Here is a 27620-nt window from a genome sequence, read left to right on the forward strand (position 1 = left end):
CTCTATGTCAGCTTCTATACGTTCCTGTTCTCTGGCTTCTATTCCTTCAATGGCCTCTTGCATCTTATCCATTCTGCTTATAAATCCTTCCAGGGATTGTTTCACTTCTGTCATCTCTTTCCTGACATCTGTGATCTCCTTCCGGACTTCATCCCACTGCTCTTGCATTTTTCTCTGCATCTCATCCCACTGCTCTTGCATTTTTCTCTGCATCTCATCCCATTGCTCTTGCATTTTTCTCTGCATCTCTGTCAGCATGTTCATGATTTTTATTTTGAATTCTTTTTCAGGAAGACTAGTTAGGTCTGTCTCCTTCTCAGGTGTTGTCTCTGTGATCTTTGTCTGCCTGTAGTTTTGCCTTTTCATGGTGATAGAGATAGTTTGCAGAGCTGGTACAAGTGACCGCTGGAAGAGCTTCCCTTCTTGTTGGTTTGTAGCCTTTTCCTGGGAGAATAGCGACCTCTAGTGGCTTGTGCTGGGCAGCTGCGCGCAGACAGGGCTTCTGCTTCCTGCCCAGTTGCTTTGGGGTTTATCTCCGCTGTTGCTGTGGGCTTGGCCTGGCTGGGGCTGTTCCTCCAAAATGGTGGAGCCCCGTTGGAGGGGGAGCAGCCAGGAGACTATTTATCTCCGTAAGGGGCCTCTGTGCTCCCTGCTGCCCAGGGGGTTAGAGTGCCCAGAGATCCCCAGATTCCCTGCTTCTGGTCTAAGTGACCTGTCCTGCCCCTTTAAGATTTCCAAAAAGCACTCTCCAAACCAAAACAACAGCAGCAACAATGAGAGAGGGAACAGAAAGAAAGAGAAAAAAAAAAGGAAAAAAAGGGAAAAAAACAAGCGATTTTTTTTTTTTTTTTTTTGTCCTCAGGTGCCGGTCCCAGGCACCCGCTCACTGGTCCTGCTGCCCTGTCTCCCTAGCACCAGGGTCCCTGTCCTTTCAAGGCTTCCAAAAAGCACCCACCCACCGGTCCCGCAGGGAAGGAACGCTCAATATTCTTTGTCCTCAGGCACTGGTCCCACGCACCCGCTCACCAGTCCCGCCGCCCTGCCTCCCTAGCACCGGGGTCCCTGTCCCTTCAAGGCTTCCAAAAAGCACTCGGCAAAAAGAGAGAAAAAAAGGGGGAAAAACGCGCGATTTCTTCCGTCCTCAGGTGCTGGTCTCAGGCACCCATCCACCGGTCCCACAGGGAAAAATGCGGGATATTCTTTGTCCTCAGGTGCCGGTCCCAGGCACCCGCTCACCAGTCCCACCGCCCTGCCTCCCTAGCACCGGGGTCCCTGTCCCTTTTAGGCTTCCAAAAAGCACTCGCAGAAAAGAGAAAAAAAAAAGGGGAAAAACGCGCGATTTCCTCTGTTCTCAAGTGCCGGTCTCAGGCACCCGCCCACCGGTCCCGCAGGGAAAAACGGGGGATATTCTTTGTCCTCAGGCGCCGGTCCCAGCCACCCGCTCACCAGTCCCGCCACCGTGCCTCCCTAGCACTGGGGTCCCCGTCCCTTCAAGGCTTCCAAAAAGCGCTCGCCAAAAAGAGAAAAAAAAAAAAAAAGGGGGAAAAACGCGCGACCTCCTCCGTCCTCAGGCACCGGTCTTAGGCACCTGCCCGCCGGTCTCGCAGGGAGAAACGCGGGATATTCTTTGTCCTCCGGCGCCATTCCCAGGCACCTCCTCACCGGTCCCGCCACCCTGCCTCCCCAGCAACGGGGGCCCGTCCCTCTAAGGCTTCCAAAAAGCGCTCGCCAAAAAAAAAAAAAAAAAAAAAAAACCGCTCCGGTTTCTCTCCACCCGCCGGGAGCCGGGGGGAGGGGCGCTCGGGTCCCGCCGGGCTGGGGCTTGTATCTTACCCCCTTCACAAGGCGCTGGGTTCTTGCAGGTGTGGATGTGGTCTGGATGTTGTCCTGTGTCCTGTGGTCTCTATTTTAGGAAGATTTTTCTTTGTTATATTTTCATAGCTCTATGTGTTTTTGGGAGGAGATTTCCACTGCTCTACTCACGCCGCCATCTTGGCTCCGCCCCCCCCCCAGCTGATTTTTTTTTAACTTTACCTATATGCGGTTTTTCCTCCTTCATCCCCTAATCAAGTAATTTGCAGACTGGACAGTTCACTTAGCAAGCTAGCCCAGCCATAAACAGCATGGTAAAGACAGGAAAGATTCTATCTTAAAGCTAAGATTGCATTTTAAAACCCAGGAAGTTAAGAAGTAAGATTTGTAACGTCCTGCCAGAGGGTTTCAACCCTGGGCAAGTTCAGTACGGATTCAATGTGACCAATGAAATGATAGTAAAACGTTCTTGGGGTGAAAGGGTTATACCCAACTTTATTTCCGCAGTGGCAGGTCGATCACTAACATCCCACCCAATCAGAGCGAGTCTGCATACAGTAAGCCCGTGTCTGCCTCTGGGCCTCCCTGCCTACACAGCCATCCCACACAGCCATCCTCTGGGCCTCTGACCTCAGCGCTGCCACCACTCCAGCCTCTGCTCTGTTCTCCTACAGCCTCGCAGCCGTGTCACCGTGTCACCCAGAGCACTGGGTGGGAGCTCTTTCTATAGAGTCAATAGCAACATATTGCCCACATGAGTGGTGAGCTAGCCGACTAGGCCCAGGTGCGAATCCTGGCCACAGGAACTTTCATTTTATCCACACTTAACACAGTCTTTAGCGAACATACAGTAACAGCCCACCTTGGAGGCGGGGAGGGCAGTCTTAACTGATATGCTGCCCAGCCAGGAAGCTGCTCTCCTGGAGGGAATCCGAGCAGAGGGAGGACTGATAAAAAACTTCATGTCTCATCTTGAGACCACTTCACAGGTCCACACCCCTAGCCCTTTGTCACATTCCTGAGAAATCCTTCCAAGGGGGGACCCCCACCCTTTCAGTGCACCTCCCTCTCTGAGGTAGCCCACACTCCCCTCTCTCTGAGTGTGCACTTTCTCTCTGTAAATAAAACCTTTACTTGACTGCTGTGTCTCTGCCCCTCAGTTCTTTGCTGCGGCGGGGACAAGAACCGAGGAGAATGCACAACGCCCTCCTAACAGGAGTCCCAGCCCAGGGGAGGGGTGGGGGAAGGAGAAGGCTGGGAGGGCGGGGGGAGAGGGGTGCGAGCATGGGAGCAGAGAGCTTGGGGAGTGTGGAAGGGAAGCCTGGAGGAGGAACTAGGAGGGAATGGCAGCTGGGGAGGGAAGCCGTGGAGCCTCGGTGCTGGTGAGGCAGGGACCGTGGGTGCAGACAGAGCAGGGTGAGGGCCTCCGGAATAAAACCCCTACTGAAACTCCATATTAGACAAGTAAGCAAAGTCAGTCACATTCATTCTCTAAAGTAATATAAGCATTCTTGCGTGAGATTAATTAAAACTAAAAATCCAGGAGTAACTTGGCCTGAAATATTTGAATATCCCCCACATAAGAAAAGACCGCAGCATAGCCCATGTCTTCATTGTGTCAATTAAATGAGGTCATTGTAAAATGTACCTTAGCCTGATAAAAGTCCCGACTTATTTTCTTTAACTTTACCCAGATGCTGGTTTTCTTCCTCTAGCCCTAATCAAATGATATGCAATGTAGACAAGTAATAATGGCAAGTAAGGAAAATAATCTGGAAGACTGATAAGAAACTTAGTGTCTCTTCAATGATAAGCATTTGGGGACCATTTAGCAGGTCTGCATCCCTGGCCCTTTGTCTCTCACCTGCCTATAAATTCCCTGTGCATCACCCCGGGGCTATCTTGTCCCCTCTGGGCAGGGGCAAGCCAGGAGCTGTGTCCTCTGCTTTATCTCTAAATAAAGACCTCGCACATGCTCTCCTACCTTGAGTGTTTGCAAAGTTCATTCTGTGAGCCTGTGAACAAGAACTCCATCATAGGCTCCTCTGAAGGGACCGAAGACTGGGAGCCCCTAGAGCCTGTGCCTGGGTGCAGAGTAGCACACCACGGGCCAGAGGGCCCTGCCAACTCCCCAGAACACGCCGGGTGGGGAAGGTGCGCTGCAGCCCACAGCCATGTGAGCCTGGTGTCCCAGCACCAGCAGCCCAGGCTGTGTTGCGCTTGCGGCCCCTGCACACACCGGGGGAGGATGGACCGCTGGTCCAGTGACCACCCAGCAGGCCCAGGGCTGCTGCTTTGTTTTAGGGCCCAGAAGCTCTTCTGTGTCAGCTTGAGACTGGTGGGCCGTGCAGGATGACAGGTCTGACCTGTGCCACAGCCCTGCCAGGTACCCGCCTGCCCTTCTCCTGCCCAAACCTACCTCCCTATGTGGCTGGGGAGCCTGAGGTCATCCCTGGGACCACCATGTAGGCAGATGGCTCTGAGGGTGCTGTGCGCAGGGCCAGGGGAAGGAGGTAGGGGTGGCCTGCGTGTCCAGATTTTACCTCCTGTCACCTGGTCACCTGAGGCTGTCAGGAGGGCCCACGTCTGCTTCCCCAGTCCCAATCTGGGGCTCCACCTGCAGCATAAGGCCTGGAGAGTCTCTCCCTCCTGGAACCCCCCAAGGGGGTGTTTGTGCTGATCCTGGAGCTCTCCTCCAGGCCAGGCCTCCCCTCCTGGGAGGGTGAACACATCCTGAGAGTCCTGGGGGAGCGTGTGGGGAGATTCAGAGCCAAGTGCCTCGGCTCAGCCTCCCCAGCCATTTGTCACAGACATCAGGCCACTCAGCCAGGACCCAGGAGGAGGACACCAGGGGACTCAGACCAGCCTGGTTTGGGGATGGGAGGCTGAGGGGCACTATGGGGGAGGACTGGGAACCCGGGAGCTTTGGGGGGTGCTCTGAGGTGTAAAGCATGGAGAAAGTGGGCTCAGACAAAGCCCCCCCAGTGGAAGGCATGCACCTCTTGGAGGTGCTTTGAGAGACCAAGTTCAAAGTTTTTCGCAAAGGAATTTTCTGGAATGTGTGGAGCAGCTGTGCCTCATTAAATGGGACAGTGCTAGACTGGCGCACTGCAGCCCTGGGATCTACTTGGGTACATCTGCAGTGGTGTTCAAGATGTGAAGAGACACCCTGGGGTTTCTAATGAACAAGATTTGGTGTCTGATCATAATCTACAGGTGACAGGAAATAAGGTTCAGTTTCTGTTTGAACAGCCCTCCCCCGTGTTGCTGAGTTGTGCCAGCCTGGGGCTTGGAGCGCCCTGTTCTTCCTCAGCACCTTATGGGGGGAGGACAGAGCATGGAGGACAACCTGGCAGAGGTCAGGGCCCCCATGCGTCAGAGAGTTTGAGGCTGGGGTGGGGTGGGCTGGGGCACAGGATGTCCGCAGGAGGGGCAGAGCTTTCAGAAGAAAGAGCAGTGTGGTGGCAATCCGTTCAGCATTTATTATATTCTGCACAGGGATGACCCCAACCCCCAGGAACCATAAACCTCAGAGACAACACCCAGAGCACACTGCACCTGGGGAGGCTATTTCTCAGGGATGAGGGGAGGAAGTTGTACAGGGAGCTCCCCTGTAAGCAAGTCCCGGTACCCTGTGACAGTCGGCCACCCCTGCATCCTCGGATGCCTCCGCTGGGCATCAGGAGGCCATGGTCCCACGCAGCTCTGCGCTGAGTCTATTTCCATCCTGGGAAAGGCCGGGCCTCGTGAGAACAACACCCACCTGTTCCTGGAACCCTGTGGCTATGACTCAGTGGCTGACGGCGCCCAGGGACAAGTTGGTGTCATGGCGGGAGGCCACCTGTACAAAGGGGAACATCCTCCACACGGTGGGGCGGCTCACCTCTGTCCAACGGGCCAGAAGCAGAGGGGACGACACAGCACGAAGGTGGCCAGGTGCGCCGCAGCTCCATACGGGTCCTTGAGGATGCAGCGGCAGCCTGGGGAGCTGCCCGAGTCGGCCGACGGAGGAGGTGCCAGAGCAGCTGCCCCGGCAGAGGCTCGGGATGAGCAGCGGGAGGAGGAGGAGCAGCAGGCAGACTGGGGTCCTGGGGCGCCGGGTGCCGCCTGCCCGAAGGGGAAGAAGCTCTCCTCCACATGCAGCCAGGACACCAGCAGGGCCGAGGGCCCGATGACAGCAGCTACAGGGCCACGCGGGTGATCAGAAGAGACAGGTTATCCCGGGTTCCCCCCATTATCCTGCTTCCACCCCATCCCCACTGCCCTCTGGGCTCCAGGCCCTGTGCAGAGGGTCCTGTCAATCACCAGCACCCAGGGAGTCCCTGTTACGGGAAGGCTTCTGAGCGTCACCTACTCACAGAGGAGGAAACTGGGTCCCAGAGGGGGCCGGGAACCACCCTTCAGTCTGGCACAACCGATCGGCAGTGGAGCGGGATTGCAGCCGCACCGGTCTTTAGGACGCCCCACGCCGTGCATGGCCCAAAGCTTCCCTGAGGCTGGGGAACAGCCCACCCCCTGCTGATCACCCCAGCCCAGAAACTCACCTGGCCCTGGCCCATAAGTTTAAATCTTGAGGGACCTGAAGCACTTAAACAGTCCTTTTCTGCCTGCCCTCTGACCTGGGGGCTCCAGCTGGCAGGACAGGCCGTAGCTGCAGGACAGAGGGACACCTGTGAGCCCCTGGAGCCCCATGGCAGGGGACCCTTCTCCCATAGCTTGCCGGCAGATACAGCCCACACCCCACTCCTGGCAGCCTCACCTCTGGTCCTCATGCAGGAGCTTCACTCTCCGGAAAAAGGACAGGAAGTGCTCCTTGGGCTCCAGGTCATACTGCCTGGCCAGGAACTTGTATGTGAGGAGCTCCACTACAAAGTCAGTGACCTGGGGCAGAGGAAGGACAGGATGCAGACGAGGAGGGGGGTGAGGAGTGGGGCACTGGGATGATCCCAAATCTATGCTCACAGAAACCTGCCTTCCTTCCAATGCCATCCAGCCTTGCCTGTTCCCACTGTTGGGTCTCCAGCTCCTCCTCCAGGAAGGTGGCCTTGATGCCTCCCAATCCCCCACCTTACAAAGCCTTTAGTCTCCTGAGCTCTCCGTGTCTTAACTCTCAACACACGTTAGACCCAGGGGATGGCCCAGACAAGGTCCTGTCCAGGGGGTCTTGACTACATCCCTCACCTTTCATGGCTGGGCACTCAACTCTCTATTTTATACCATCACCCTGGAAGGCAGCAAGGTGGCAAAAGTACATTGAAACAGCCCCCTGAGCCCAGAATGAGGCCGGTACGTCCCCACCCTTTCTCAAGGTGGAGGACCGCCAGGGCCCTCCAAGGGGCAGGCCTGCCCAGAAACAGCACCCGGGTCTGGCCCGGGCTCGGGGCAACCAAGAAGCGGGAACTGCATTGGGGAGCTGAGGCATCAGGCGGGAAGGCACTGCCAGCCCCCGATGTGCTTCCTGCTCTGAAGGAGCAGCATCCCTCCCCCTGGGCAGGGCCTGACGGGGAGACCAGTCCTGCCCACAGGCTTCCCCCTGGAGCTCTCAGCCCCGCCTGCCCTGGGGCCAGGACCGGGGCTTAGGTGGGCCCTTCTGGCAGTCCTCTCCAAGAAGCCCAGGTCCTGGGGTAGAGGGGAGACGCTCAGGAATGGGGGTGGTCCGGTGCTGAGAGGTCCAGGCTCACTGGGGGATCTCTCCTCGCTAAACCCCACCATCCTGCCCCCCTGAGCCCTGCTGGGTCACTCACGTCCACATGATATTCCTGTTGTTTCTCTAAGGCGTCGTACAGGATCAGTGCGAGCGGCGGGATCATGCCCTGTGTGACCGGGGTGGGGAGGTGATGAGTCCCCACCTGCCTCAGGGGCGCCCACAGAGCCTCCCCTGAACCCCACACCCGCAGCCCCCAGCTCCCTTGGACCACCCTGTGCGGCCTCCCCCCTTCCCTTCGCCCTGCTCTCCCCTCCCGGGCCCTCCCAGGGCTGGCTTTTGGCCATTCCCAGGACCTGTGGGCCTGGCACCTGTCCTCCAACTTCCCCCTGTACCCAGCTGCTCTCGCCCCCCTTCTGGTCACACCAGAGCTGGCAGTTCAGAGCTGGTGGGACCAGGAGCAGGTACAAGGTCACCCCACCACCCTGACCCTGGCCACCCCACTCTCACCTGCTTCTTCATATCCTGGGATGCCCTGGGGGACTGGTGCCATTTCCTCACTATGGCCCTCGCGTCCTGCAAGGTGCACGACACTCAGGTGCTCATGCTCCCCTCCCACGTGCCTCCCACAGCCAGACCGTGGTGGATGGATGCCTTGCCCGTGCCCCCTGGCACCTACGCTATCCCCACCTACAGCAGGCTCTCAGCCCAGAGCAACCCCACCTCCGGCACACACTCATACTCCTGCGGGTCCTTGGGCCATGGACACCGCCATGAGAGGGTCAGGGGAGGCCCCTCTGCCTCCCAGGGTGCCCTGAGCACTCACTGTCACCCGGCAATCAGCACGGCTCCCCTCACATGACCAGGGGGGTGCACAAAGCTGAAGCACTTCTTGTGGTCTCTGAACCCTTGCTCACCTGGGAGGCCCGCCCGCCAGGCTGACGGCAACCCTCCATGTGCACATGGGGAGCCTGAGGCCACAGAGGGGTCATGACAGGCTCAGGGGACCCAGGGGAGAAGCCGACCTTGCTCAGCCACAGGCCCCAACCCTGCTGCCGACGCCACACCAGCCCCAGCCCTGACCGGGGGACTGTCCCCTGGGTCCTCAGTGGATGTCAGGCCCGCAGTCAAGTAGAACAAGGGAGGGAGACAGACGAGGCCCTCATGGGCCTGGGGGACCCTACTTTCCCTATCAACTTCCCCTGCACACCCCGCACTCCTCGAGTCTTTCCCAAAGCTGTGCCGCAGCGCAGCAGAGGATTTGCCCCAAGAACCCCTCCCTTCCAGACATCCAGCCCCCATTTACCTCGAGGAGCTGCTTCCCTTTAAGCCCCTTGTTCCTCTTTTTAAGTTTTCTGTAGATCCAGGAGCTCTTCCTACGGGGAGGGGAGAGGAGGAGGGACACATGCGGCCAGCAGGCGGAGAGTCTCGGGGCCGACCCCTTTTCCCAGGGATCCTAGAAGGCCCACTAGCCCACAGGAGGCTTCCCACCACGGCCCTGAGCCCTGGAAATCTGTGGCCTGCAGAGGGGGCTTCATGTTTCCACCCAGGGCCTCCATTCCCTGTTCTCCCGGGGGCGAATCTGCTTTGGGCCAGGTCGCTGTCTTGGGGCAGAGACCTCCTGCTGCAGAGCACAAGCTCCAGATCTCCAATGGGCTTCACCCCACACCTGACATTGGAGGAAACTGATTCCTGCACGGGTACCCCTGGCCTAACCCACAGGGAGCCAGAAGAGCCCGCCATCCCCGCCCCTATGCTCTGCCACCTCCCAGGAAGTCTCAGCACACTGAGGGACACCGCAAGATGTAGGGGTGTCCCTGTCCACTCAGGTGCCCCGGTCCCAGGGACAGGACTACCCACCAGGAAACATGTCCCCAGGTGTTCTCCAGGCGACGTACATGAGGGTGCTGCAGGGCGACGATGATGGCACGGAAGGACCCGAAATTTCTGAGAGCCAGACACTCCTGGGAGGGAAGACAGAGCTGAGAGCGTGGCCTGCTTCTCTGCTCTATCCCCCTATGAACTCCTGTCCTTAGGAAGATAGACACCCAGGGAGCCCAGCACACCTGGTACCTGCTGAGCAGCCCTCCTGGGTGGAGGACTGTGGCTCAACCCAAGGAAGGGTCCAGGGATGGCCGTCCCACCCCCGGGGCCTGCTAGTCCAGGTCCACAGGCACCCATCCTGAGAGCTGGCAAAGGAGGGGACCGCGGGGGCCGTCCCATGACAGACCTTGGCCACCTGGATCCAGAACTCCACCACTCGGGCCCTGTCCTGGGCTGTCGTGCTCGGGCCCCCGAGGCAGGAGGAGATGACAAAATGAAACGTGGTACCGAAGTGCTTGATGACGTTAAGGATGTTGTGGTTCAGGAGTACAATGGATTCCCTCAGTGGATGTCTCTCTACATAGACCTTGCATTCACCATGTTCAACCCTACTGTACAGCTCCTGGGGATGACAAGAGGTGTCATCCAGCTGTGCCCCTGGTGCCCCTGTTCCCAGGCTGGGTCACTGGTCAGAGCTGGGGCACAGGCAGCTGGGGATGTGCTGTGAGCCTTGTGGCCATCCAGACTTCAGACCCCGTCCACTGAGGTGCCCAGGACCAGATGCACAGGACCCCAGAGTGATGGGACACAGAGGGGCTTTGCTCACAGGCACCCTCACTCACGTCTTCCCTGAGGCACAAGGCAGCTCACCCTGCCATCCTGGGGCATCTGCCTCTCATGCTGCCACCCCGTGGATCCCGATCCCCACTCAGGTGCAGTTTCCCCTGAAACAACTCCACCCAGGGCCTTTGTTGGTGTCTGTGTCTCCCACGCAGTCAGGTCCATGGCAGGGGCCTCTGAAGTGCGGAGGCCATAGGAGCCTGCCAGGCCAATGGCCCGAGGACCTAAGGCCCTGGCAGCACCTCCCTGAGCACCCCTCCCCTGCCCTGCCCCTCCCAGCCCAGCCAGGCTCTGCACACCTTCCCTCCGCTCCTTCTCATTGGTCTGTAAGGATCCCTAAGGGCCAGCCATACTGTCCCCATGTGGTCAGTAAGGGCATAGGGGTGAGGAGAGTCTCCCAGGGCACATGCTGAATCCGTGGGGAAGCTGGGACATGTGCCCAGATCACAGGAGTCCACGTCGGAATGGCAGGTCTGGGGCAGCCCGTGACACAGGGAAAGCCCACCCCCGACCCTGAGATCCTGCTCCGCTCACCGCACACATCAGGGTCAGCTGCTCGGCCACCAGGCGTGGGGCAAATGCCAGGATGGTCTGCTCCTCCTCCTTCGGCAAATCCCGGGTGCTCATGGTACAGGGGCTGGTGGGCTCCAGGACCACCTGTGGCTCTGCCCGGCCCTGTGCCATTCCTGCAGGTGCCATGGGCCCCGTGCCCGAGGACTCATGGGGCTCCAGTTCGGGGCCTGAGACCACTCCTGTAATATCCCAGGGGCTCGCAGCACTGGGGCTGGTGGGCTCTGGATCTGGAACTGGCTCTGCCACGCCTGGTGCCATTCTAGCGAGTGCCCTGGGCCCCAGGCCCGAAGGCTCATGGGGCTCCAGTTCAGGGCCTGGCCCCTGGGCTGAGGCCTCTGCTGGGACATCCTCCGGCTCTGCAGGGGCTGAAGCAGGTGACACTGGCCGTCGCTCCAGCACAGGGGTCTCAGGGAGCTCCTGGACGGGCTCTAGCCATGAAGTCGGCCCTCCCCGTGTCTCTGGAGCCAGGTGCATCTGCCGTAGGTCTGGACGAGGACACAGAGAAAGGGTCACCCCGGGGCTGATTCCCCGCGCCTTATAATCACAGAAGAGCCCACACTGCCTTGAAGGGAACCCCAGTCCGGGAAGCCCACCCTACATGGTCCTCTGGCCGCAGCCCCTCACCTTCCAGCTCTGCCACCGTGGGTCCCAGGTGCTCCTCCTGGACCAAGTGGTGGAGGACTCGGCCCACCAGGGTGGATGAAAGCTGGCTGGCATCGATGGCGCAGGGCACATGCTCGGGCTCCCAGGCAAGGCGCCTAGCCCATCCAATCCTGGGGCTGGGGTAAGGCCGGGGGGTGGCAGAGTGAGAAGCCTGGTCCTTCCAGCCACACTGCCCTCCGGGTCCGCCCTTGCGTGGGCCTGGCCGCTGTGCACTCCCCTGCCTGTCCAGGCACCTGCCCCTCCCCCTTCCTGACCCTGCGCGTCTGTCCTGGGACCCCATCCTCTCCCATCCTCCCGAATAGGAAGTCCCCAGTCGTCAGCCCGCCCATGGGATCCCGAAGATGAGTGACCTGCTGGGCTCCGCTGTGCGCCCCCTGCCCAAAGGCCTAAATGCCTCCTCCACCCACTTTGTGCACACAGGCAGTGCCCCCTCCTGGCCCAGTGAACGCTCACTTTCTCAGATCCTCCTCTGGCCCCTTGTCATGCCCCCCATTACATGAGGAGGCGGTGAGGGTATCGCCCGTGATGCTTCCCGGCTGTGACCTGCGGATGACGCCTGAAGTGACTGCCTGACTCCACACGGGACGGGGTCCCAGTACTGTGTCTGCTTCCTTCACTCAGTTATGCTAAGTGTCCCCAAAGGGTCTGCACAAAGTGGGTGCTTCATACCTATTGTGGCTGAAGGAAGTCCTACCCGAACCTTCCGAGGTACCCCTCTGCTGTCCCCAGAGGTCCCTCGTGTGGCCATGATGAGGACAAGGACCAGGCACAGCCACAGGGAATCGTGATTCTCCATTCCAAAAGGCTGCTTCCCTTGTGCTTTTCCAAATGAGCCAGGCTCCAAGCCACTGATGGGTGAGGCCAAAGGCTTCTCATCGGGTAAAGAGAAGTAAGCCCCAAAGTGGCCCGGCTTCGCCGGCAGTTCTTTCTGCACTGCCAGGCACCAGGGAGCCCCTCTAAGCTCCTCTCGTGTTACCCATGGGCACCGTAACAGGCTGATCGCCAACCACCCTGCCTGTCAGAGGAGCACGCTGAGGCTCAGACACATGTGGGGACACTCAAGACACACCGCGGGCTGTGGGCAGAGGCCCGACTGTGAGGAGGAGGGGGTGGGTGCTCACCAGGGGAGCCGCTGGCCCGTGGTCAGCTGGTCAGCGTCCTCGGGAGGGAGTGTGGCCTTGGGTGCGCTCCAGCTGGTGTTTGGAGCTAGTTCCACTCGTCCCGTGAGCTTTCTCCCCTTCCTCCTCATTCCTGTCCGGGGCACCCTGCGCTTGGGGACATCAGTCCCATGGACAGATGGCTCAGGTTCACGCTGAGGGGGGCAACAGGGAGATAGTCAGTGGGAAACCCAGGAACCACTAGGACAAAGGAGGTTTGCACCTCACCCGAGAGCCCCCAGCCCCCTGGGGTGCGAGCAAGGAGCGGCACGGGGTGCCCCCGGGATCGAGGTTCCAGGCTCTCTGGAGTGGGTCTGTTGACCAATCTCGTGGGGCAGCCCTGGGAGGGCCCTGGCCGGTTACCAGGCTTGTAGTGGGGTCCTGGAGTGTAGGCAGCCTGCCCCAGGTCCAGGGAAATGGAGTAGGTAAATCCATCAGTCAGGTCCTCCTCGCTCCCCAGGGTGGAGCTCTGCAAAGCCAGAGCCTGGTAACGAGGTAGGAGGCAACCGGGGCTGCGTGGACCTCCCCGCATGGGGCAATGTGGAACCCAAACCCTGCCCCTGAGACCAGGCACACAGGGCCATCTGCCTAGACATCCAGTCCCTGGGGGAAGAAGAGGTCACCCCCCGGGCTCAGGATTAACATGTGAGTGGAAGTACCTGGTCCCAACACTCACCTCCACTACTGAGTGATGAGACCAGAGCTGTGACACTGACTGCCCCCCTGCTCCCCAGCCTTCAGTCCCCGCATGCCCCACGCCCACTGCACACACACAAGGAGCCGGGGGAAAGGTCAGCCCGGGATGGGTCACACAGTGGCCTGGTCCTGGAGTGGCCCGCTCTAGGCTGCCCTGTGTTACCTCGGGGCTCCTCGGGAGACACGGACAGAGGCGTTGGAAGTGTTCTCTCAGCCAATGCCGACAGCGAGCAGGAAGACTCTCCCTCTCAGCTTCCGTGACTCCCATGCCTTCAGAAGGCTCCACACAACAAGACCGCATGTTGCTCTGTCGAGCGCCTCCGGTCAAGTGAGCAGGACTGGGGTCTGCGACCAGGAGCTGGGTTCCGTCCGGGTCACAATTCAGGTTCTACTGGGCGTGTCCTCAGTGACATCACTTCAAGGGTCCATTTCCTGGGCCCCTCCCTGAATTCAGACTCACCCACACGCCCCTCTGGGCTGCTGACTGCCCACCCTCCTGGCCCTTGCCATGCTTGAGTACACAGATCTCCACCAGATCCCTCCCCTTGCTCTTTGGCAATGACACCAGGGTCCCAGCTCTGAGGAGACAAGAGCTGAGCTCAGGCCGCTCTTTGTCACCAGTTCCCTGTCCTGCTGAAGCCATAGTACCTCCCAGGAGCTGCCCAATGTCCCAGCCTGCACTGGGAGGGTCATGCCAGACATTCCTCCCTAGGGACATCCCCAGGGATACATGGATGACCCCTCCAGCTCTTGGGGGCTGGTGTCACGTGTGTGTGACTCACAGACTCAGAGATGGAGGAATCCCAACCAGGCTTGGCACGGAGCGTGGAACAGCACGCAAGTCAGGCTGGGGTCCGGGCCTTGTGATCTTGGCAGGTCCGTTCCCCGCTAGGCCATTTTCAGGTGTGCACCTGGAAGGGGTAGCAATGAGAGGGGTTCCAGGTGTTGCCATCTCCTGCCTTCCACCTTCCAAAGGTCCAGGCTGCTCTCAGACTAGGTGCTTTTCAGACCAATCAGTAAATGGGTCAGAGTAGCACACTGGAAATGAGGTCTATGCTGCCTCTGAAATCCGAGGTGGTCCACCAGAATGCTATGCTTTTTTACTTTTGGAGTGAAGAGGGGTCAGATACAGCAGCTTATTCATCACCTCAGAAGGGAGTGCTTGGCATGCTCACACGATAGACTTCTAGAAACTTCTCTAAGGTGAAAGACCCCTGAATTTTTGTTGGATTTATTTCCCACCTTTCGACATGTGACTGATCTTTCAATATGCTTAGACTAGTTGTACTTCCCGATCACTGGGTCCAATCGGTATAGTACCATCAATGGGATGGGCCAGTGTGACGTCTTCTGGAAGGAAAAGGAGAATGAAGATTCCTTCTGACTAAATGACAACCTAAGACTGGAGGTCTGATATGCCTCTGAGATAGTTTTCTCTCCTTGTCGGCTGAAAGCTAACTGCCCTGCTGGTCTTTACTCACAGGAAGAGAACAAAGAGCATTTTCCTGACCAATACTTACACACTGGGTGCTTGGGGACCAAGTGATGAAGCCCCATGTGCAGCAGTAACTGCAATCTGAGACAGTCTGATTACGTTGACAATCATGCACTGGCATCTACAAGATTCATCTCTTTTCGGAGTAGGCCAAGTGAGTGACTTCAACAAGGGTATGTGGAATCACCACTCCGACATCTTCCAAATCCTTGGTGGTGACACCGGTTTCTGTACTCTCTCCTGGAAGGCGTTACTGCTTTCAATGTGTACTTTAGAGGGAATCCTAGAGGCTTCTGCTCGAGCTACCGCACAGCACGAATTCCTTGCCGGCACAGTCCCCTGTGGCTAGCGAGGAGGAAGGCAGGAGCTCTGCGTTCCTCCAGGACAGCTCGGCCTTGGGCTCTGACACCGAGGGAGCGGCACTGTGGGCACTTGGTCGGGGGGCCGCTCCTGATACGGAAAACCGGTCCTCGTCCCTTAAGCCAAATCACAAAAGACAGTGACACGGTTTTGAGGAAAGGAAAGAATAGTTTATTGACTTGCTAGCAAACGAGGGAGTGGCAGGCTCCTGCCTTAGAGAACCACCGTCCTCCTGACACACAAGCGGTCACGGCTTTTCAAGGGGAAATGGTAGGAGAGAGGCTGGGGTGCAGACACATGAAGTAGCAGCTTGCAGGGGTCCAAGCACACATTCCTGCACCACTTCACTAGCTTTTACTTTTTCTTTTCTGCTCCTCCTCAGTCCCCTGGGACAGGATGCTTTTCGAGTCCCTTTTTTAGTGAACTTTACTGACCTTAATTCCCTCTCATCCTGCTCCTATCTATTTTTCTGCCTAACACTCCCAAGACTGACCAGCCTCTCGGTAAACATCTCATAGACATGCAAACACGCACTTCAGGTCTACAATGGGTGACACCCAGGCAAGGATCCTGGCTGTAATTTCCATTTTCTCCACACCATTCTGGTTCTTTTAACAAAAAGAGAGAGGTCCTGGTTCAGCCCTTAGTAAACATAGCTACTTGACTGGTGGTGGGAGGAAGAATTTCTTCTGTCCCTCGAGGTTCCCTTACCTGGTCTAAGAAACAAATTGACATGAATCAGATTAACAGGAGAAAAAGTAACAAAATTTAATTGAGTACATACAGGGAGGCCATAGACACGTGTTCCACAGACAGGGTGTGGGTAAAATTGTAGTATTTCCAGAATCTCTTGGCCTGGCTATAGTGCATCTCCGTATCAACAGGTGTTTCCAAGGGGTGGAGAGAAGTTGTCCGTCTTCACGTCAGTGGGTAATCACGTAGGCGAACGAGGGCTTATCTGCCCCAGAGAGTTTGGTGGGAGTATTTGGTCTCTTCTACTGCATCAGGAGAGAGACGCAGGGCGACTGCTTCTAGGCAATAAATGGCTTTTAAACATTATTTGTCCCTTTGCCTGATTTCGCTTTCAAAGGTATTTTGCCCTGGGATCTGCCCTCCCTGGATTTACACAGGGAGAACCCCTCACCCCGTGGGTCCCTGCCCCTCACCCCAGGGCCCCCATCCCTCATCACAGGGCCCATCACCCCTCACCCTCAGGCCCCCACCCGTCACCCCAGGGCCCATCATCCCTCACCCCCCAGGGCCCCACCCCTCACCTCAGGGCCCATCACCCCTCACCCCCATGTCTCCCCGCCTCACCCCCAGGGCCCCACCCCTCACCCCAGCACCCATCATCCCTCACCCCCAGGCCCCCACGCCTCACCCCTAGGGCCCCACTCCTCACCCCAGAGCCCATCCTCCCTCACTCTGGGACCCCACCTCTCACCCCAGGCCGACGAGATGCTTTTGTTCCTTTAGAAAGATATCTAGAAAATCTACGGTCACTTGAAAATTAAGTAACTTAATAACACGTGAGTTATTTACAATAGCTAAGAAATGGAAGCAACCTAAGTGTCCATCAGTTGATAAATAGATAAAGAAGAGATGGTGCACATACACAATGGAATATTATTCAGCCATAGGAATAAAACGAATCCTACCATTTGCAACAACATGGACGGAGCTAGAGGGTATTATGCTCAGGGAAATAAGCCAGGAGAAAAAAGACAAGTACCAAAAAATGATTTCACTCACCTGTGGAGCTTTAAGATCAAAGCAAAAACTGAAGGAACAAAACAACAACGGACTCAACCCAAGAATGGACTGACAGTTACCAAAGGGAAAGGGACTGGGAAGTGTGGGTGGGAGGGAGAAGGGGAATGAGGGGCATCGGGATCAGCACACGTAATGCAGGGGGTGCGCGGGGAGGGCGGTACAACACGGAGACGACCTGTAGTGACTCTACAGCGTCTCCCTACGCTGATGGACAGTGACTGTAATGGGGTGTGTGGGGAGACTTGATAATAGGGGGAATCTAGTAACCACATCGTTGCTCATGTGACTGTATTAATGACACCACAATAAAATAAATAAATAAATAAATAAAAACACGTGGGTCATCTCGAAATATTAGAATGTACATTGAACAAAATAAAAGTCCCCGTCTGACAGCTCTCGCGGCCAATGAGCGTGCAGCGTCCCTCGAAGGCCCGCCCCCGAATGAAGGCCGTCGCCACCAATGAGCTTGGGGCGTCAGGCTCAGGCCCTCCCCCGACTGACCGCACCCGAGGCCAGTGAGGGAGCGGTTCCGCCGAGCAGGTACCCATTGGGCGCGCTCGTAGGAAACATATCTCCGGCGGCGGCGTAGTAGCTGTAGGCGCCGCAGCCGTCACATTGAAGAGTCAGTAGGTTCGCGAGCGCCGCGAGGAGGAGCGGCTCCCGCAGCTCAGTCCGTGCTCTGGTCCGCCGTCCGTATCCGGGTGCCTCCGGCCTGCGTCCCGCCCGCGCAGCGAGCCCGGCGGAGCCTTGATGGTGGACCGGCGCTGTGCTCGGCTGCGCCTTCCTCCCGGCGCGCAGGCCCCGGCGGCACCGGCGATCGGCTCGGACTTGGAGCCGCCACCCCGTCCGGACCTGCGCTCGTCCAGCTCTGCCGCCTCCAGCCGTGCACCGTCGGACCTGCTGCGGAGCGTCCAGAGCGGGCCCCGCTTCAGGGGTGAAGGCGACAGCGACGGCTCTGTGGGCCGCAAGGTACGTGGCGGCGGGGTCCAGACGGGGCGCGTGGACCCCTGCCTCCGCCTGGGGTCTCGGTGGTGCCGGTGAGGGGGCTATCGTGCGAGTGCTCGGTTGGCGGCTCGGAGCCTGCGGGGTCGTGGGGCGGCCGACGCGGGTGCTGGGTCCTCGCTGGCCCCGTACCGGGGCCGCTCCGCCGACCTCCCGCCGCCGGCCGGGACGGGGCCACAGGCGGAGGGGCCGGGGCCGCGCAGGCGGGGAGGCCCGCGGGCGTCTTACCGCGTGTGGAGGTTCTCGGCGGCGGCCTCGAGGGCGAGGGCCGAGCGAGCAGAGGGTCAGGCGGGACCCGCGGCGGGGCGGCGGGGGAGAGGCCTCCGGAGGCCGCGCCTTCAGAATTAAAAGTGTTTTCCCGAGGTGCCTGTCGTCCTTGCCGTTGGGGATTCCCGATTCAGTTTCCTTGCCGGTCATTGGTCTGTTCAGGTTTTGTTTCTTCCTGGGTCAGCCGTGGACGGTTGCATTTTCCTAGAAAGCTGACCATCTTCTAGGTTCTCCACTTCGTTACCATATAATTTTTCATAGAATTCTCTCATAATTCTTCATATTTCTGTGGTGTCCGCAGTGATTTTTCCTTTCTCATTTCTGATACTGTTCATGTGTGTAGACTCTCTTTTTTTCTTGGTAAGTCTGGCTAGGGGTTTACTATTTTGTTTATTTTCTCGAAGAACCAGCTCCTGCTTTCATTGATTCTCTCTATTGTTTTATTCTTCTCTATTTTACTTATTTCTGCTCTAATCATCATTATGTCCCTCCTCCTGACTTTGGGCCTCACTTTTTCTTCTTTGTCTAGTTTGGTTAATTGTGAGTTTAGAGTGTTCATATGGGATTGTCCTTCCCTGAGGTAGGCCTGTGGTGCAATATGCTTCCTTCTTACCACCGCCTTCGCTGAGTCCCACAGATTTTGCCTTGTTGAATTATTGTTGTTATTTGTTTCCGTCTATTGCTTGATCTCTGTTTTTATTTGGTCATTGAGCCACTGGTTATTTAGGAGCATGTTGTTAAGCCTCCATGTGATTGTAGGCCATTTCATCGTCTTTGTGTAATTAATTTCTAGTTTTATACCCTTGTGGTCTGAGAAGCTGGTTGGTACAAAAGGCTCTTTTTGTGGCCTAGTATATGATCTATTCTTGAAAATGTTCCGTGTGCACTTGAGAAGAATGTGTATCCTGCTGCTTTTGAGTGGAGAGTTCTGTACATGTGTAAGGTTCATCTGTTCTAATGTGTTGTTCAGTGCCTCTGTCTCCTTACTTATTTTCTGTCTGGTTGATCTGTTCTTTGGAGTGAGTGGAGTGTTGAAGTCTCCTAAAACGAATGCATTGCATTCTGTTTTCCCTTTCAATTCTGTTAGTATTTGTTTCACATATGTAGGTGCTCCTGTGTTGGGTGCCTACATATTTATAATGGTTATATCCTCTTGTTGGATTGACCCCTTTATCATTACGTAATGTCCGTCCTTCTCTCTTGTGACATTCTTTGTTTTAAAGTCTATTTTGTTCAATACAAGTACTGCAACACCTGCTTTTTTCCCCCTATTGGTTGCATGAAATATCTTTTTCCATCCCTTCAGTCTTAGTCTGTGTATGTCTTTGGGTTTGAAGCGAGTCTCTTGTAGACAGTATATACATGGGTCTTGTTTTTTTATGCATTCAGTGACTCTGTGTGTTTTGATTGTTGCATTCAGACCATTTACATTTAGGGTGATTATCGATAGGTATGTACTTACTGCCATTGCAGGCTTTAGGTTTGTGGTTACCAAAAGGTAAAGGGGGTACCTTCCTTACTACCTAAGAATCTAACTTACCTCACTTAAGTATGCTATTACAAACACAATCTAAAGGTTGTTTTTTTTTCCCCCTCCTCATTCCTTGTATATTAGGTATGGTATTCTGTACTCTTTGTCTGTCCCTTTTTATTACTTCTGGTGACAGCTATTTAACCTTAGGAACACTTCCATCTATAGCAGTCCCGCGAAAATACCCTGTAGAGATGGTTGGTGGGAGCTAAATTCTCTCAGCTTTTGCTTATCTGGAAATTGTTTAATCCCTCCTTCAAATTTAAATGATAAATTTTATTTTTATTTTTTATTCAGTTGTTATAATTTTTTGTATGATTAATCTACAATTACATGAGCAACATTATGTTAACTAGACTCCCCGCATCATCAAGTCCCCCCCACATACTCTTTGCAGTCAGTGTCCATCAGTGTAGTACGATGCTGTAGAATCACTGCTTGTCCTCTCTGTGTCGTACAGAAGCCCTCCTCGTGCCCCCCCCTACATTATGCTGCTAATAGTAGCTCCCTGGTGATGTCCATGCTGCTGGTCTGCAGACCACACTGGTCATGGTGAGGTTGCAATAGAGGCTGGATAGGTAGGCAGGTCCAGATCACGGGGGTCTGGTGGGCCGTGTGAAGGGCCTACAGTGGATTTTGAGGCTAGAAGGGATGTTGGATTTGAGTTTTACGAAGCCGACTCTAGCTGCTGGGTGGGGAAGGATGGTAGAGGCAAGATGAGAAACCCGTCCGAAAACCATAGCAATAGTTGGATGATAGATAGTGGTGGCCTGGGCTAGGGTGTGTTGACAGAAGTTTATGTATCTCGAAGTCTAGATATGAAGCTGAGCCCTGGTTTCGAGCTGGGGGAGGGGGAATAAGGTTCCACAGTTTAGTGAAGAGGCTGGATGTAAACATAAAGGGTCAATTCCTACACTCTTCAGTGCAGCAGAGGACAGTGTGTGGATCTTTGAGCATGTGGTGGTGGAGGCGTTTGCCAAACTAGTCTGAGAGGTTAGGGAATCTTCACTGGGAGGCTGACAGTCAAGTTGCAGTCTGAAGCTTTAGTAGGAGTTACACAGACAGAAGTGGTACCTGTAGAAGTGATGATGCAGTGCAGAGAAAGTCAAGGTGATTCCTACTGGGTGGAGCCCCATCCGGGGGTGCTGCCTCTTCCTCAGATGGGGAAGGCTCAGGGGAGATGATTTTGGGAAGTCAAGGGTTGTGTGTTGGCCACGGTAAGTTAGAGACAAGCAAGGGGAGGTATGGAACAGGCCATTGGAAGTGGAATCTGGAGCTCAGGAGAAAAATCAGGATGCTATTTTGAGAGTCATTTGCATATGGAAGTTTCTTGAAGCTTTGGGGCCAGAGAAGGTCACCTGGTTTCAGAAATGAGGGACAAAGCCGACCAGGACCAACAAGAGACAGGTCAAACCAGTGATATGGGAAAAGGAAGAGGTGGGTGTCCTCTCCTGGAAGCCTCAAGAGGAAGGCATTCTGAGATGGGGTGAGTTTGAAAAAGATGTGGGAAGAGAATTGACTGTTGACTTTGGCAAGTGTTTGACCACTGGTGACCTTGGTGAGCTGTTTCATTAGGGTTCAGGAAAATGTAGTAAGATTATTTCAAATAGGCCTATCTTTAAGATGTCCGACAGGGGGAAGTGTTACTCTTGGTATGGCCTCTTGTGTCCCCTCGGTGCTGGTACAAATTTGTACACCTTACCTTGCAACTTGGCTATTTCCATTTAATGGTCAGTACACATACAGGGCACTTTTGTTCTGAGTAGCTACACAATTCACAGGGAAACTCTGTCGTAGTACATGTGAACAATCCTATATTTACTTGTGATTTCTAGGTTTCCTCCTCTTTATTTTTCTCCTTCCCACTTCGTTGAGATAAAATTGACAGACCATAAATTTCACATAAGCTGTGAAATCTCCCATCATGGCATAATGTGTACACCCATGAAACTGTCACCACAATCGAGATAGTGAGTTTCCTCAGAGAGTTTCCTCATGTCTGTTTGTAGGCAATGCTTTGCCCTGCCCTCAGCCCCTGGCAACAACTGATGTGATTTTAGTTCCAGTAGCTCTGTATGTTTCAGAGAGTCATATACACAGAATCAGCAATATGTATAGTCTTTGCTACACTGGCTTCTTTTACTCAGCTTCCTACACTGGCAACTCATCCATATTGTTCCCGTTTGTCTCTGAGGTGTGTTCCATTATATGGAAGGACCACATTTTGTGTTGCCTTCCATTTATTGGTGGGCATTTGGGTTGTTTCCTGTTTGGGGTGGCTTGCAATAGGGCTACTAGGAACCATCTCATTCAGATCTTTATGAGGATGTTCGTTTTCATCCTCTACTGTGTTTTATTTCTCCACCAAAATTTGGGATCCCTGTGGAACTCATTTTTGTGTGTGGTCTGAAGTAGGGTTCAGGCTTTGTCTTCTGGGCACTTCAACAAGGGAAGTAACACCTTCCGGTGAAACTGCAGTGCCCCCTTCGGGCTCCGTCATGTTCTCCTGTGTTCTTGAATTCGTTTCTGGATTCCCACTGGCCGTGCTCCCCAAGCCACTGGCGTACTGTCTGCAGGACAGTGCCTTTTGCTGAGTCATAAGGCAGGTGTCTCACCTTCTTCTTCATGATTCTTGGCCTTGGAAGCTGTTGAGGTGGGTGTGGGCTGACTCTCAGTGACACCCTGCTGGCTGCAGAAGAATGCTGGCGCCTGTCCCCGTGCCGCCCGCATGAGGACTGGAGTGGGAGACGGTAATATCCCTGCGGTTGAAGCTGACACAGTTGCGGAGGGAGGGTGAGAGGAGGCTGCTATTAGCCTTGAGGAACCCTGCCATCTCTTCCTGGAAGCTTGAAGGCATCTCTCTAACAATGGCTGGGTGCTAGTCGGCACTGTCCCAGCTAGTTGGACGGAAGCCCTCTGAGGGCATATGTCCACCTTGCCTTATTCCTTTCCATGCTTTTTGGGACCCTGGGTGCCTGGCGCAGGGCTTGGGGCTTCCACACCACTTGGGTGGTGTGGAAGAGAGGGCTGGGGACAGTCCCCCTCCCTGCCACCCACTCCCCATGTCAGCTTAGATGTGTCACTTCTCCTTTCCACGCTCTGGCCCCTGTGAACAGGGGTATTGGGCTGGTTCCACGCTCTGGACCCTGCGAACAGGGATATTGGGCTGGCCTCTGATTCGGTTCCCTGTCTGCCTGGAGCCTCTGAGTCAGTGGGAAGAGGCAGGGTAGCTGCCAGCTGCCTTGTCTGTCACGGTGAAGGTTGAGGGTCTGCACTTCCTGAGCATGACCTTGGGCACAACACTTGGTCTGCCAACTTTCTGTGATGTCCCCTGAGAAGCGCGCCTGATTCTGGCCCCTGCTTCATCGGGTCAGGGTTAGAAGCAATGGTGGTTTTTGGCGTAGAGCGTGGCTGTTAGCAGTGCCAGCCAGGTAGATGACAGCTGGACGGACCTCTGGGCGGGCCTTTTCGGTAAGCTGGCTCTGCTTGATTTTAACAGTAGCCCATGCACCTTGTAACAAACGGTATCAGTCCTGCAGAGTGGCAAATGGCAGACGCCGTTTCTACCAGCTTCCTGTCCATAAGGGAGCTCAGTCACGTGGTGTCCAGGTTGCGGCTTCATTGCATTCCCTGAGTGGCAGCTGGAGCCGAGCAGTGGGGTCCCTGCTCCGTAGCAGCTGAAGTGGCAGATGAGCGGGGGCCCCGGGAACACTTGTCACTACTTGCCTTGCACCGGATGGCTCAGGCTGTCCCTGGGCCGGGTTACTCAGCTCCCCCTCAGAGGGGCCCTGGGCTTCTCTGCAGCTTTCAGCTTCCAGCATAAGAAATAGGCCCGGAAATAATTCTGCTGCTGGAATTATTCCTCCACACATGGGTGCAGAGGCGTCCACTGCGATTGTGTTGATAAGAGGGACAGATTGGGAAGGATTTCAACAGGCCCCAGCAAAGAGCCAGTGACATAAGGGGGCAGCTCCGTGGCTGTCAAAGAGAACGGCGGTCCTGCTTTTGGGAATATATGCTGTTTACCCTACAGACGTGACTGTACCTGTACAGATAAGTAGGAAGTGAATGTTTAGGGTCATGTATTGCTGCACGGTTTGAGGTTAGCAAAATGACTGGAAGCAATCCAGGCAGCCCTCATTAGATGGCTGGTTAGACAGACAGTGGGTCAGGCACACATTGGGGCCCCTGCAGCTGCAGAGACAGCCAGAAGTTCCCTGGGAGCCGATGCGCAGATCTCCCGGCCTAACAGCCAGAAACAGCAAAGTGCATAGATAGCCTTTGGGGGTGTGGGAAATGCTTATATCTTGATTGTGGTGGTGGGTTTATTGGTTGTGCCTTTGCCAAAATGTACTGAACCGCGTGCTTCAGATGCATCAGTTACACCCCGTAAAGTCGGTTAGGATTGAGGGGGGAAGCAAGGAACAAATCAGTGGGAAAGGAGAAGAAAAAATCATTCACAATTGCTCTCATTTGCATAGAGACCCCCTGAAGGAACCGCAAAGCATGTATAAAAAAGGGACTTCCTTTTAGGAAAAGTGGGTGGAGGGACAGGGAGGGAGGGAGCTGTTTCCTCTTTCTGTAAACTAGGTTTTTGAGCCAAATGACTATCACCAACTCCACATTGAAAGGGACAAACATGAGTGTTCAGTTTTGAACAGTCGCGTTGTGGTTGAGCAGCAAGAACACGTGCAGAGCTGTGTATCGTGTCTCTCTGTGTGAAAAGGGGGCGATATTTTGATTATAGTGGCATTAGCTGTGGCAGGAAAGACGATGGTGGCTGCCTCTAGGGAGGTGGGCAGGGGGGAGCGAGGCTTGCCCCGTGTTGTACCCTCCTTTCTGTTTGGTCTTTGTTGAGATTGCATCCACGTGTGAGGCCACTTGGTTATGGATGAGGTTGAGAGCAGCAAGTGGGGAGCCCCGACTCTTATACCTGGGGGAGGTAACTCACCTGTGCGGTGAGGAAGGGGTGTTCACAGCACACATTCAATTTTTGCAACTATTATTTTATTGAATATTTGTAAGTGACAGACGAATGCTTGATTCAGGAGAAAGCTTTCCCTCCCTACCGCCTCACTGCCCCCACGCAGGCTGGGGAGCCTGGCCGTGGGGCGTGGTACTGCGGCCGGTGCCCATGTGCACGCTGCTTTTACATGCGTGGGCATCCCTGTCACTAGGGCCACATGGCACATTTCCTCATCTGCGGTTCTCCTTCTTGCTCTGCTATGGGTGAGAACACCTGCCCGTGGGTGGGGGTCCCAGGAGGGCCCCTCCCGCCCGCTGGCAGGGAGGCCCCTCTGCCTCAGGCCTCAGACTGAAGTCCTTTTGTGTGCTTAGGCCTGGCTCGCCTTGGCAGCCTGGTCTTGAAGAGGGACTTGCCGGAGGCCTCGATGTAAGTGACACTCATCTCTTTGGGTCTGATCTCCACATAAGCGAAGCCACCCAGCGAGTCCTCAGCCCCGTAGTGGAAGCGCAGGTAGCCTTTGGGGACCTTGCGTAAGTGCTTCCTCGAGGGCTCCATGAAGTTCCCAGCCCCGCTCAGCACATAGCCCACGCCGTTCTTGTCCTGCAGGTACTGTGCACAGAGGGTGCCGGTCAGTGGAGCCCCCAGCTCCTCAAGGAGGTCGACCCCAGGCTCTGTGCCCCCCTGTTTGAGTCCAGGGTCAGGTCTGTCCCTGACCACAGAGTCCCCTTGGGCGAGGCACAAAAACCCTCCTGGGCCTCAGTTTCCCCACCTGTAGTAGCGCATAGCTTCTATTTACAGCTAGACAACTGATTAAGCAATTAGCAATTGGCAGCCAGGATGATGGCTTCTAGGGAATTTGGAGTGGTTTTGCTGGCTAGAGAGCTTGGAGCCTGAGGGTGAGTGACATTTGAGGGATCCCCAAACAGCAGGAGGATTCCAATGTGCTATGTGGCACATTGGCCAGACAGGCGCCCCCCCTTGCCTGGTCCCCTCCCCCCTGCAGACCCCCTCACCTGCAGGTTGTGGTCATGGCTGCACAGGTAGGCAGTGACCCATTCTTGGACAGCAGCGGGACCAGTTGCTTGACCATTTAGTGGGTGGGCCCGTGCTCAGCAATGGACCACACTGGGTAGTGCCCAGCCACCAGCACGTAGTCCTCCTTGGCTGCCGCCAGCTGCTTCTTGAGCCAGGACAGCTGCATGCGGGCCAGCTCCAGGTCTTGCGGCTTCTCGGGCTGCTGGCTGAGGAAGTCATCCGAGTTGCCACACAGTGTCACTGTGTCCAGTATGAAGATGGCCACGGACACGTTGGACTGGGGGATCTGGAAGCGCAGGTAGTAGAAAGGTCTAGGGAAGTTCCTGTGGAGGGCACAGAGGTGGTGGATGCATGTCTTGAGCAGAGAAGCCCTGGGTCCAGCTCCAGGCAGTGGGCCTCTTTGTCCACCTTAGCGTGACTCACCATCGCTTGGAGATGCTGGAGTAGGCGATCTGTGCTGAGGCGTTCCCCAGATGGTCATGGTTGCCAGCCAGCACGTACCAGGGCACATTGCGGAGGGCCAGGGCAGAGAATACATTCTCAAAGGTCTCCTGCAGCAGACATAAAGGGTGCCCCGCGGACCTGGGGTCAGGCAGCTCCCCACAACTCCCTGATACTCCCACCAAGTCAGGGACCAGGGACAAGGAGCGCTCTAGGTGTGCACACACGTCAGCGTCCCTCCGCCTCGCGAGTCAGAGGTTCAAGTGGCTTCTCCACATGTTCTGCCCCAACTCCCATCCACTCCAGGGTCACACACCTGGAACCTCTTGTCATTAGCATCCTGCACACCAGGGAAGTAGAAGTTGTCCCCCAGAGACAAAATGAAGTCTGCGCCTAGGATCTGCACGGTCCTGGCAATCTCCTTGGCATTGGCCATTTCCCGGGCTGTGTAGAATGGCGCATTGGGGACCCCTCCCCAGTCCCCCACAGCCACAAAGCGCAGAACGGGGTTTGCGCCGCCATCAGCCAAGGGAAGCGCCAGCGAGATTTGCAGGCTGAGCAGCACGATCTACACGTCCATCTGGGAGGGGAGAGAGAGGCATCTGGGGGCCCAGGGCTGAGGCATGGGCATCAGGCCCCTGGAAGCTCAACTTGCCCTGCCCTGAGTTGGGGGGGACAGCTCCCTGCAGGGCTGACCCGGCATGAGCCCCTCGGTGGTGCCCTAGTTCCCAGGACTTCAGGACAAGACCTGGCTGGGAGGGACAGTGAGCTGACGGGCTCCAGCCAGGGCCCAGGAAGAGTGGTCCTGCAGGGCCGTCCTGCCCTCCCTCCTCCCAGGCCCTGCACTCACCCTGGGGGAAGCACAAGCCGGTCAGCCGGAGGCTCAGGGAAGCAGGTGAGCTCCTGGGTCAAACCAACAGTCCCTGAGACTTTATTTCCTGGGGCGGAAATGGGTCATTAGTGAGGATGATGCAGTTTCTCCGTGGGCTGTTCCAGAAGCCCTCCCCTTGGGTCATGTGAGCCGTGGAGTTCCCCAGCACTGGACACGGGATCCAGGGTGGGGGTCTGGCAGCCAGTACAGCCAGGCCTCCCCTCCCAGCCTCTGTGACTGTCCACTTGAGCTTGTTTGTGCCATGGGCCTGAGGTGCCCCGCTCTCTGTGAGTGTGTCATGCATACTTCTGAACCGGTGTGCTCCAGCCACATCATCTTGTGTCGTGCTCTCCCAGGTCCTGTTTGGCTGCCTGTGTGGAGATGTCTGTTGCCTGTGTGTAGCGAAGTGTGCCTGCCTGGGTTACAGGTCTGCTGCGTGCCAGGGAGTCCTTTGTGCCTGCAGATGTGGATGTGTGCGCTGCGCCTGCAAGGCCTGGGCGGTGTGTCTGTGACGTGTGCCTGAGTTCTCAAGCGCAACTGTGGTGGATGATGATGGTCTGTGTGTGTCTGTTTTGTGTGTGAGTTGCACTGTGTCTGTTGTGTCTCTCACGTGAGTTGTGTCTGCTGTGGATTGTGTGTTTGACAAGCTCTGGATGTGTGTCCCCCT

General features: G+C 56.0%; 1 protein-coding gene and 1 pseudogene across 11 annotated transcripts in view; one reads left to right on the plus strand and one right to left on the minus strand.

Moving 5' to 3' along the window:
• Nucleotides 1-27620, plus strand: part of LOC140843068 (uncharacterized) — a 180798-nt gene that overhangs the window by 23544 nt on the left and 129634 nt on the right. The window contains exon 1 of one of the 11 annotated variants that reach the window (XM_073220870.1): nucleotides 16473-17809. The exons of 5 other annotated variants lie outside the window; for them this stretch is intronic. In XM_073220870.1, coding sequence (XP_073076971.1) covers nucleotides 17591-17809 — 219 coding nt within the window. In that variant the 5' untranslated portion in view covers nucleotides 16473-17590. Of the gene's footprint in view, nucleotides 1-16472; nucleotides 17810-27620 lie in introns of those variants that run through there. 5 more of the 11 variants (XM_073220871.1, XM_073220869.1, XM_073220868.1 and 2 more) reach the window with 5 other exon arrangements.
• Nucleotides 24617-26662, minus strand: LOC140845808 (tartrate-resistant acid phosphatase type 5-like; annotated as a pseudogene).

The sequence above is a fragment of the Manis javanica genome, chromosome 13 (assembly GCF_040802235.1).
Source record: "Manis javanica isolate MJ-LG chromosome 13, MJ_LKY, whole genome shotgun sequence".
In the NCBI taxonomy this organism is placed as follows: Eukaryota; Metazoa; Chordata; class Mammalia; order Pholidota; family Manidae; genus Manis; species Manis javanica.